Below are 12,590 nucleotides of genomic sequence, written 5' to 3' on the forward strand. Positions count from 1 at the left end.
TTACTGTCCTATGTGCTGGTTTTAGGGGTGTCTGCTTTAACAATCTGTTATTGTTTTTATTTTACAGGCCATTACCCAGATGCTGATGGCGTATCTTGCCCGACTTACTGTCATAGCAGATAACAAGATCAACTGTGGGCCTGCTCTCACGTGGATGGAGGTATGTACTCTACTTCTACACCCTATACTGTAATGTCACGGAGCGGAGATTAGAAAGTGCAGCACTAAACAGTTTTCATTACAAATACTTCTGTAGTCATTGACAGTTGTTGTCATTGTAGAATGCGTAGAGACAGGAGTCAGCCCCTCAAGCCTGATCCACCATTCAGTTAGATTATGAGTGCCTTATATCTTAACTCCATTTATCATCCTTGGTTCTGTAACCCTTAATATCTATAAAATCATAGAATGATCTAGCACAGAAAGCAGCCATTCGACCCGCCATGCCTGTGCCAGCTCTCCAAAAGAGGAATCCAATAAGTCTCACTCTACTGCCCTTTCCCCATAGCCCTGGAAATTTCTCATTTTCAAGTATACATTCAATTGTCTTTTAAAGGTTACTAATGGATCTGCTTCCACCGTCCCTTTTAGCCATTGCATTTCAGAACATCATAAACTCCCTGCCTAAAAAAAATTCTCCTCATCTTGCTTCTGGTACTTTTGCGAATTACCTCAAATCTGTGACCTCTGGTTACCGATTCTTCTGCCACTGGAAATCGTTTCTGCTTAGTCACTCTATCAAAGCCCTTTAGGATTTTGAACACCTATTAAATCTCGCCTCAACTTTCTCTGCTGTAAGAGGAAGGAATGTAGGAACAGGAGTCAGCCAGTCAGCCCTTGAACCTTTTCTGCCATTCAGTTAGATCATGGCTGATCTGTATCGTAACTCTGTTTCCCTGCCTTGGTTCTGTAACCCTTAATATGCTTACCGAATAAAAAAAAATCTATCAATCACAGTTATGACATTTTCACTTGACCCCTAGCCTCAATAGCTTTTTGGTGAGTATTCCAGATTTCCATAGAACCATAGACATTTACAGCAAGGAAGGAGGCCATCCAGCCTAATCCCACTTTCCAGCTCTTGGTCTGTGTCCTTGTAGGTTACGGCACTTCAAGTGAATATCCAAGTACTTTTTTAAATGTTATGAGAGTTTCTGCCTCTACCACCCTTTTAGGCAGTGAGTTCCAGATTCCCACCACCCTCTGGGTGAAAAACATTCCGCTTGAGTCCTCTCTAAACCTCCTATCTGTTACCCTAAATCTATGCCCCCTGGTTTTGGACCCCTATCCACTCTATATAGACCCATCATAATTTTGTACACTTCAATTAGATCTCCCCCCTCAGCCTCCTCTGTTCCAAAGAAAACAACCCCATCATGTCCAATCTATCTTCATAACTAAAATTCTCCAGTCCAGGCAACATCCTCATAAATCTCCTCTGTACCCTTTCTAGTGCAGTCACATCTTTCCTATAGTGTAGTGACCAGAACTGCATATAGCACTCCAGCTGTGGCCTGACTAGTGTTTTATACAGTTCCAGCATAACCTCCTAGCTCTTATATTCTGTGTCTCGGCTAATACTGGCAAGTATCCCGTATGCCTTCTTGACCACCTTACCTACCTGTCCAGCCACCTGCAAAGATCTGTGGACATGTACTCCAAGGTCCCTCTGTACCTGTACACTTCTCGGTATTCTACCATTTATTTTGTATTCCTTTGCTTTGTTCGCCCTCCCGAAATGCATTACCTCACACTCCATTTACCACTGTTCCACCCACCTGACCAGTCATTGATATTTTGCTGCAGTCTACAGCTTTCTTCTTCATTATCAACTGCATGACCAATTTTTGTATCGTCTGCCAACGTCTGAATCATACCTCCTAAATTTAAGTCTGAGTCATTAATGCATACCACAAAAAACAAGGGACTTAGTACTGAGTCCTGTGTAACCCCACTAGAAATAGCCTTCCAGTCACAAAAAGACCCATCGACCATTACCCTGTCTACCTGCATCTAAGCAAAGTCTGGATCCAACTTGCCACTTTGCCTTGGAGCCCATGGGCTTTTACTTTCGTGACCAGTCTGCCATGTAGAACCTTATTAAAAGCCTTGTTAAAAACCACATAGACAACATCAAATGCACTATCCTCATCAACCCTCTTTGTTACCTCCTCAAACAATTCAATCATGTTAGTCAGAGGCAATCTTCCCTTAACAAATCTGTGCTGTCTGCTTAATCCATGTCTTCCTGAATGGTGATTTATCCTGTCCCTCAGAATTTTCAGTAGTTTTCCCACCACTGAGGTTAGGCTGACTGGCCTGTGATTACTTGGTCTATCCTTTTCTGCCTTTTTAAACAGTGGTGCAATGTCCTCCAGTCGTCTGGTATCACACCTGTAGCCAGAGAGGATTGGAAAATGATGCTCAGAGCCTCTGCTATTTCTTCACTTTCCACTACCTTTTGTGTGAAGAAATGCTTCCTGACATCACCCCTGAATGATCTAGCTCTAACTTTAAGGTTATGTCGCCTTGTTCTGGTCATCTCGCAGCTATTTGGCTCACATCTTCTGTAAATCAGTGAGCACATGAGTCTGTCGTATTGATGCAGGAGGCTTTACTGACTGCTGTGGCATTTCAGTAGACTAGTGCAAATATTTTGGCAGTGTTCTCTGATATTTTGAGTGTTAGGTGCTGTTCAGAAAAATAATGGCAATTAGTCTGCATGGCCTTGACCCATTTGTTTTGTGAATGCTGATGCCAAAACTGTATGTCCCAGATGATCGGTGACATGTTATCCTTTAATACTATCCATGTGTTTGTCCTAAAAGTAGAATTCCACTAATCAGGTAATATGTGCCACCAGAATGTAAACTCTGCTACCTTTCCAGTGAGCTTGGGATGGGAATTCCTTATCCAGAATCAGTTTTGTGACCATATGAAGGGGCAATCATTTTATGCGTGGTGAATCAACAACTAATTCAATGAAAAGCGCAGTGAGTGTGCAGCAGGCCCCAGGCAAATCCTGATTTCTGCTGCATTAGATGATCTCCACCAGTTGGTGGGAGTGCTAAAGTCGACCTCAGAACCCTGAGCTGGAGCAGGGTATATCAGCATCTTCCCAGCTAATTCAAGCCCTGATTGTGCTCGGGGGAAAGTCAGCAAGGTTTCTTATTCCTAATTGCTAATCTGTGACCCCCTCCTAAGAAATGTGTGGAAACATATGTCAGTTTCAGGTGAAGACAGAATGGGACTCTGCTGCAATGCCACCAGTGGTAGAATAGTGCGGTAGCATAGAGGTTTAGTTACTGGACTAGCAATGAAGGTTCACTAAACTGACTCCTGAGATGAGAGCATTGTCTGAAGAGGAGAGATTGAGTAGACTGGGCCTATATTCCCTGGAATTTAGAAGTGCCATGCATGGCAAGAGCTGTGATGAACTCAACAATGAAATGGAAGAATTATGAAGTTAAAAAATTAACTACTAAGCAAAACCACAAGAACATGGTCAGTTATACAACAGTCAAAATGGAGTAACGGTCATGTCACCCCTTCTGTACTGGAAACAAACAAACTTGTCTTCCAAGATGAAACTTGTCGACATAGTCTGAAATAGCTCTGGGGAGAACCCCTTTGAAATGGAACAGAGGACTTTCGCATATTAATGACTCTTATTGAAATGAATGGATTAACACAGGATGCCAGAGACAATCTGACTCACAGTCAAAACCAAGATGAATGAATGTGAAGTAGCATCATCATAACAGAATCGTACCCATTCAAACATTAATTGATAGCCATGGTTATCATATCCTGGCCTATTGTGTGGTCACACAGGGGAGAGGACCATGCGTCTCCTAACAGAAACTCCAATGTGAAAGATTTTTACCTTTAAAAGGTAGCCCTCTGGCGGGGTTGTGGGGGGAGGGGTAGGTGCAGAGAGATCAATCCACCACAGAAAGCCTGTCTATCCTAGGGCTGTGTGAGGGATCCAGCCAGGCAAGGAAGAAGGCATGCTGCTAATTCTATACTTCAGCATGCTGCAGCAGAGAAATGAAAGTGACTACCACCTCCTGTCTGAAGTCTTAACCACCAGAAATCTGCAAAACCTCAACCAGTTCAAGACTACAAACACCCAGGTCTGCACCACTGTCCTCCTTAGAAGATTCAACAGGTTTACCATAATCCATGAACACCTACCTCACTTGAAATGCATTCTACCCTTTTCTGTCTGTCTATCTATCTAATCACCATTTTGGGAATTGTCTACAAATAGTTTTTTTTTAACCTGTGAGAAAGCCTATCATTTGTCTGTTTATTTGGCCCTCAAAAACATTCAGGGACTAACTTACCATTTTAACAAAACACGATTATGATCAACTGGGAGGTGAACTGTGGGAACCATCCACACCCCTTTCCACCTGTCCGTAACTGAAGAATAAGAGGTGATCTTATTGAAACACATAAAAATTGATTGGGTAGATGCTGGTAGGATGTTTCCCCTGGCTGGGAAGTCTAGAACTAGGGGTCAGAGTCTCAGAATAAGGAGTTGGCGACTGAGGACTGAGTTGACAAATTTCTTCACTCAAAGCTCTCTATCCCAAAGAGGTGTGGATGCCCAGTGATTGAATATATTCAAGACAGAGATCGATAAATTTTTGAACACGGAGGGAATTTAAAGGATATGGGGATAATGCAGGAAGGTGGATTTTTAGATTTAGAGATACAGCACTGAAACAGGCCCTTCGGCCCACCGAGTCTGTGCCGACCATTAACCACCCATTTATACTAATCCTACACTAATCCCAGCATGTCAATAGTCGATCTCTCTGCACGAAAGCCACACTGTGCCTCACAGTGTGGCTTTCGTGCAGAGAGATCGACTATTGACATGCTGTTCTCCCTTCGTCAGATACAGGAGAAATGCCGTGAACAACAGATGCCCCTCTACATTGCTTTCATTGATCTCACCAAAGCCTTTGACCTCGTCAGCAGACGTGGTCTCTTCAGACTACTAGAAAAGATCGGATGTCCACCAAAGCTACTAAGTATCATCACCTCATTCCATGACAATATGAAAGGCACAATTCAACATGGTGGCTCCTCATCAGAGCCCTTTCCTATCCTGAGTGGTGTGAAACAGGGCTGTGTTCTCGCACCCACACTTTTTGGGATTTTCTTCTCCCTGCTGCTTTCACATGCGTTCAAATCCTCTGAAGAAGGAATTTTCCTCCACACAAGATCAGGGGGCAGGTTGTTCAACCTTGCCCGTCTAAGAGCGAAGTCCAAAGTACGGAAAGTCCTCATCAGACAACTCCTCTTTGCTGACGATGCTGCTTTAACATCTCACACTGAAGAATGCCTGCAGAGTCTCATCGACAGGTTTGCGTCTGCCTGCAATGAATTTGGCCTAACCATCAGCCTCAAGAAAACGAACATCATGGGGCAGGATGTCAGAAATGCTCCATCCATCAATATTGGCGACCACGCTCTGGAAGTGGTTCAAGAGTTCACCTACCTAGGCTCAACTATCACCAGTAACCTGTCTCTAGATGCAGAAATCAACAAGCGCATGGGTAAGGCTTCCACTGCTATGTCCAGACTGGCCAAGAGAGTGTGGGAAAATGGCGCACTGACACGGAACACAAAAGTCCGAGTGTATCAGGCCTGTGTCCTCAGTACCTTGCTCTACGGCAGCGAGGCCTGGACAACGTATGCCAGCCAAGAGCGACGTCTCAATTCATTCCATCTTCGCTGCCTTCGGAGAATACTTGGCATCAGGTGGCAGGACTATATCTCCAACACAGAAGTCCTTGAAGCGGCCAACACCCCCAGCTTATACACACTACTGAGTCAGCGGCGCTTGAGATGGCTTGGCCATGTGAGCCGCATGGAAGATGGCAGGATCCCCAAAGACACATTGTACAGCGAGCTCGCCACTGGTATCAGACCCACCGGCCGTCCATGTCTCCGTTATAAAGACGTCTGCAAACGCGACATGAAATCGTGTGACATTGATCACAAGTCGTGGGAGTCAGTTGCCAGCATTCGCCAGAGCTGGCGGGCAGCCATAAAGACAGGGCTAAATTGTGGCGAGTCGAAGAGACTTAGTAGTTGGCAGGAAAAAAGACAGAGGCGCAAGGGGAGAGCCAACTGTGCAACAGCCCCAACAAACAAATTTCTCTGCAGCACCTGTGGAAGAGCCTGTCACTCCAGAATTGGCCTTTATAGCCACTCCAGGCACTGCTTCACAAACCACTGACCACCTCCAGGCGCATATCCATTGTCTCTCGAGATAAGGAGGCCCAAAAGAACACTAATCCCATATTCCTACCACATCCTCACCTGTCCCTATATTCCCCTACCACCTACCTATACTAGTGACAATTTATAATGGCCAATTCACCTATCAACCTGCAAGTCTTTTGGCTGTGGGGGGAAACCGGAGCACCCGGAGGAAACCCACGCAGACACAGGGAGAACTTGCAAACTCCACACAGGCAGTACCCGGAATTGAACCCGGGTCGCTGGAGCTGTGAGACTGCGGTGCTAACCACTGCGCCGCTAACCACTGCGCCACTGTGCCGCCACTGTGGAGTTGAAGTAGAAGACCAGACATGATTGTATTGAATGATGGAGCAGGCTCGAAGGGCCGAGTGGGCAATGCTCTGCTTCTATTTCTTATGTTCTTATGCCTCCTAAATATGTGCCCATCTTTCATAGAGCTCCTTCCCATCAGGTTTCCGTTCCTGCACAATACCGAAATTGCTCTGTTAGAGTCACAAATGACATCCTATATGACTGTGACAAAGGTAAAGTATCCCTTCTAATCCTTCTCAACCTGTCTGCAGCCTTTGACATGGTTGACCACCCTATCTTCCTCCAATGCCTCTCAGCTGCTGACCGGCTGGGTGGGACTGCTCTCACCTGGTTCTATTCTTATTTATCTAATCATGGCCAAAGTATTACTTGCATTGGCTTCTCTTCCGGCTATCACACTGTTATCTCTTATGTCTCCAAAAGATCTATCCTTGTCCCCCTTATTTCGCATCTACATGCTGTCCCTTGGTGGCATCATCTGAAAACGCAGCGTTAATTTTCACATGTACACTGATGACGCCCATCTCTACTTCACTGCCATTCTTCTCGACACCTCGACTGTTGCTAATATTCAGACTGCTTGTCCAGCATCCAGTATTAGATAAGTAGAAATTTGCCGTAGCTAAATTGTCTTCGGTCATTGCTGCAAATTCCGTTCCCTAGCTTCTGACTCCATATCTCTTCCTGGCACCTGTATGAGGCTGAACCAGACTGTTTGCAACTTTGGTGCCACATTTGACCCGAGTTGAGCTTCCCACCACATATCTGTGCCCTCACTGAGACTGCCTATTTCCACATTCATGACACTGCTTGACCTCACCCCTGCTTCAGCTTGTCTGCTGCAGAAACCTCACCCATACCTTTGTTATCTCTAGACTTGACTATTCCAATGCACTGCTGACCGGCCTCCCACATTCTACCCTCCGTAAACTCGCGCTCATCCAAAACTCTGCTGCCTGTATCCTTACTCATGCCCAAGTCCTGCTCACCCATCACCCCTATGCTGACTGATCTACATTGGCTCCCAGTCAAGCAACAGTTTGATTTTAAAATTCTCATCCTTGTTTTCAAGTCCCTCCCTATTTCTAATCACCTTCGACCTTACAACCCTCTGAAATATCTGCACTCATCTACTGCTGGCTTCTTGAGCATCCCCAATTTTCATCGCTCCACCATGGGTGTCCATACCTTGAGCTACCTAGGCCCTGAGCTCTGGAATTCCCTTCCGAAAGCTCTCCAGGTCTCCACCTTTCTCTTCTCCTTTAAGACACTCCTTAAAACCTACCTCTTTAACCAAGCTTTTTGCCATCTGCCCAAATATTGCCTGATTTGGTTTGGTGTCCCCTTTAGTTTAATAATACTCCTGTGAAGCGTATTGGGACATTTTATTACATTAAAGGTGTTATACAAATACAAGTCATTGCTGTTTTTATTGTTATGCAGAAGAATTGTATGGCACCACAATCTGTTAACTCATGGCCCAGCATATCCCTCACTCTACCATTAACATGAGGCCAGAGGGCCAACGCACGATCAATGAGGTATGTAGATGAGCATGCCAGGAGCAGCATCAGATGCACCTAAAAAATGAGGTGCTAGCCTGGTCAAGCTATCTAAGGACTACATGCATGTTAAGCAGTAGAAGCAGAATGCTATAGCTAGCTAAGTGATTATACACCAACAGATCAGATCAAAGCTTTGCAGTCCTGCCACAGCCAGTCGTGAATGCGAGGAGGAGGGTCCATGAATAACCCATCTTCAATAATGGCGGAGCCTATTACCTGAGTGCAAAAGACAAGGCTGAAGCATTTGCAGCCATCTTCAGCCAGAAGTGTCGAGTGGACGAACCATCTCGGCTTTCTGCTGACATCCCCACCATCAGAAAAGCCAGTGTTCAGCTAATCCAATTCACTCCATGTGATATCAAGAAACAGATGACTGCACTGGATACAACAAAGGCTATGGGTCCTGACAACATCCTGGCTGTAGTGCTGAAGATTCCTGCTCTAGAACTAGCCTCACCTCTAGCCAAGCTGTTCAAGTACAGCTACAACACCTGATAAAGTGAAAAATTGCCCAGATATGTCCTGTTCACAAAAAGCAGGATAAACCCATCTGGACAATTATTGTCCCATCAGTCTACTCTCAATCATCAGTAAACCAATGGACAGTGTTATCCACTGTACTAAATTCAGAAGTGGGGTGGTTTGCTGACAATTGCACAGTGTTCAGTTCCATTCGCAACTACTCCGATAATGATCAGATAATGAAGCAGTTGTGCCCGCATGCAGGAACTCCTGGACAACATTCAGGCTTGGCCTGGTAAATGGTAAGTAACATTCATGCCACGCAAGTGCAAGGCAATGGCCCTCTCCAACAAGACAGGGTCTGACCACCTCCCCTTGATAGTCAATGGCATGACCAACACAAAATCCTGCATCATCAACATCCTGGGCTGGGGGTGAGGGGTGGTCACCATTGACTAGAAACTTAACTGGACCAGCCAGGTAAATACCATGGCGACAAGAGCAGATCAGAGGCTGGGTATTCTGTGGTGAGTAATTCACCTCCTGACTCCCCAAAGCCATTCCATCTTCTGTAAGGAAAATATCAAGCGTGTGATGAGCATTAGTGTATGCAGGGTTTCAGCAGCAGTTGAGCTGAATCAGGGTCAGACTCAGATAATGTAGCGTAGGTGGAAGTAGGCAGTCTTGGTGATGGAGCAGGTACATAGTTGGAAGCTTATCTCTGGTCCAAACACAGCAGGACCTGATGATGCTTTATGTGGTCCAGCCACATCTAGTGATGTATGGTTTCACCAGTTGTCATCCAAAGACTTTCACTCTGCATCCTTGGACTTGGGAGTGGGAATGAAGGGTATGCCAGGGTATGACTAGATACCAGAGAGATGCCAACCACCTGTAAAATTATACCCAAGCAACACTCAGTGCCTGCAGGAGTGGGGTGTGGAACTGGGATACAGGAATATAACGTACACAGAGAACTGAAACTCAATCTCCATTTCAACCGGTTATATTTTATTGCATGGATGCAATTTACTTCATGTTGAAGAGGAACTCCCACTTGAAAGCATTATAAAAATCAGAAGTTACACAGAATTCTGATAAATTTTGATTCAGTCCTTTCTATCTGATGTCCAAAATGTTTTTGTCTGGATAGTGAGTGTTGGAAGAGCTTTTTTTTAAAAATTCATTCATGCATGTGGGCGTCACTGGCAATGCCAGCATTTATTGCCCATCCCTAATTGCCCTTGAGAAGGTGGTGGTGAGCTGCCTTCTTGAACTGTTGCAGTCCATGTGAGGTAGGTACACCCACAGTGCTGTTAGGAAGGGAGTTCCAGAATTTTGACCCAGCGACAGTGAAGGAACGGCGATATAGTTCCAAGTCAGGATGGTGTGTGACTTGGAGGGGAGCTTGCAGGTGGTGGTGTTCCCATGCATTTGCTGCCCTTGTCCTTCTAGTTGGTAGAGGTCGCGGGTTTGGAAGGTGCTGTCTAAGGAGCTTTGGTGCGTTGCTGCAGTGCATCTTGTAGATGGTACACACTGCTGCCACTGTGCGACGGTGGTGGAGGTAGTGAATGTTTGTGGATGGGGTGCCAATCAAGCGGGCTGTTTTGGCCTGGATGGCGTTGAGCTTCTTGAGTGTTGTTGGAACTGCACCCATCCAGGCAAGTGCATAGTATGCCATCACGGTGCTGACCTGTGCCTTGTAGATGATGGACAGACTTTGGGGAGTCAGGAGTTGAGTTAACTTGCCGGAGGATTCCTAGCCTCTGACCTCGTCTTGTAGCCACGATATTTTTGTGGCTATTCCAGTTCCGTTTCAATGGTAGCGCCTAGGATGTTGATAGTGGGGGTTTCAGCGATGTTAATGCCATTGATTGTCTTGGGGAGATGGTTAGATTCTCTCTTGTTGGAGATGGTCATTGCCCGGTGTTTGTGTGGCGTGAATGTGGTTTGTAGAATCACTGGGGGAGCTGGGTGAACTCACACCTGATGTTGCATTGTACCTCATTTTGCTCTTGTATCTTTACTGGATAGTCAGTTTCTTTACGGAACCCTTCAGATTAGCCCAGATGATATTGTCATCTAATTTTGAAATGAGTTCAGCATTTGCAACACATGAAGACTGAACAGAGTAAAAGCATGTTGGTGTTCACTCTTTGTAAATGCATTCCCCTCCTGTCATTATTCTCTCCCTTTTTTTGTGTTCTCGTGCTGTAGATGTTAACTCACTTCCCAACCACCCTTATATGCGAGTTTGAGATTGAGGGGGAGCTATCACAGTCAAGCCTGATCTTCTTCTCACAATAGATTCACTCATACCAGGAGTCACTGGATAGTCATCAGGAGCAGGAAACATGGCTGATTTATTTTATTTGAAATCATCGCTTTGGCTCAGGAACTCTGAACCTACCTGAGCATTCCCACTGCTATCCGAGCTGAGTTCAGCTACCACAGCCCATGTCACCCAGTAGCTTAGCCCCTGAATGCTGTAGAGACTTCTCTTCATAACTGATGTATGGACATGATCCTGATAGACTCTCTCTGACATTTAAATAAAAGCAAAATACTGCAGATGCTGAAAATCTGAAATAAAAACAAGAAATGCTGGAAATACTCAGCAGGTTTGGCAGCATCTGTGGAGAGAGAAGCAGAGTTAACGTTTCAGGTCAGTGACTCTTCAGAATTGGTAAAGGTTAGAAATGTGAAAGGTTTTAAGCAAGTAAAGCGGGGGTGGGGCAAGAGATAATAAAGGAGAAGGTATAGATAGGACAAAGTCACAGAGAATAACTGACCACAAGATTATGGAGCAAAGGAAAAAATATGTTAATAGTGTGTTAAAAGACAAATCATTAGTGCAGATAGGGTGTTAATGGACTGAAAACTTAACAGCCGCAAGTACAAACATGAAAAATAGGTGGGTAAGAAAACTGAACATTCTAAGATGAAATGAAATAAAATAAACACAAAAAAAAAACTAAAATTAAAAGTAAAATGTGGGGCCCGTCATGCTCTGAAATTATTGAACTCATTGTTCAGTCTGGCAGGTTGTAATGTGCGTAATCAGTAAATGAGATGCTGTTCCTCGAGTTTGCGTTGATGTTCACTGGAACACTGCAGCAATCCCAGGACAGAGATGTGAACACGAGAGCAGAGGAGAGTGTTGAAATGGTCGGCAACCGGAAGCTCAGGGTCACCCAGTCTGCGTTTGGTCTCCCCGGTGTCGAGGAGACCACATTGTGAGCAGCAAATACAGTATACTACATTGAAAGAGATACAAGTAAATTGCTGCTTCACCTGACAGGAGTGTTTGGGACCTGGGATAGTAAGGAAAGAGGAGGTAAATGGGTGGCAGGTATTGCACCTCCTGCATTTACAGGGGAAGATGCCGTGGGAAAGGGTGGTGGGGGCAATGGAGGAGTGGACCAGAGTGTCGCGGAGGGAACAATCCCTTCGGAATGCTGACAGGGGAAGGGAGGGGAAGATGCGTTTGGTAGTGGCGTCACACTGGAAGTGGCGGAAATGGCGGAGGATGATCCTTTGGATATGGAGGCTGGTGGGGTGGAAAGTGAGGACAAGAGGAACCCTGTTGCGGTTCTAGGAGGGAGGGGAAAGGGTGAGGGTAGAGGTGCGGGAAATGGGCCAGACACGATTGAGGGCCCTGTCAACCACGGTGGGGGGGAATCTTCGGTTGAGGAAAAAGGAAGACATATCAGAAGCGCTGTCATGGAAGGTAGCATCATCAGAGCAGATGTGTCGGAGACTGAGAAACTGGGAGAATGGAATGGAGTCCTTACAGGAGGCAGGGTGTAAAGAAGTGTAGTTGAGGTAGCTGTGGGAGTCGGTGGGCTTTTAATGAATATTAGTAGGCAGCCTATCCCCGGAGATGGAGACAGAGAAGTCGAGGAAGGGAAGGGAAGTGTCGGAGATAGACCATGTAACGGTGAGAGAAGGGTGGAAATTAGAAGC

General features: G+C 45.5%; 1 protein-coding gene across 8 annotated transcripts in view; it reads left to right on the forward strand.

Annotated features, from left to right (window-relative positions):
- arhgap32b (Rho GTPase activating protein 32b) overlaps positions 1–12,590 on the forward strand; it is a 645,931-nt gene that overhangs the window by 469,068 nt on the left and 164,273 nt on the right. For all 8 annotated transcript variants that reach the window (XM_068053769.1, XM_068053766.1, XM_068053771.1 and 5 more), the window contains one exon: positions 68–160. In XM_068053769.1, the coding sequence (XP_067909870.1) occupies positions 68–160 (93 nt within the window). The remainder of the gene's footprint in view (positions 1–67; positions 161–12,590) is intronic.

Source organism: Heterodontus francisci, chromosome 22, assembly GCF_036365525.1.
Source record: "Heterodontus francisci isolate sHetFra1 chromosome 22, sHetFra1.hap1, whole genome shotgun sequence".
Classification (NCBI taxonomy): domain Eukaryota; kingdom Metazoa; phylum Chordata; class Chondrichthyes; order Heterodontiformes; family Heterodontidae; genus Heterodontus; species Heterodontus francisci.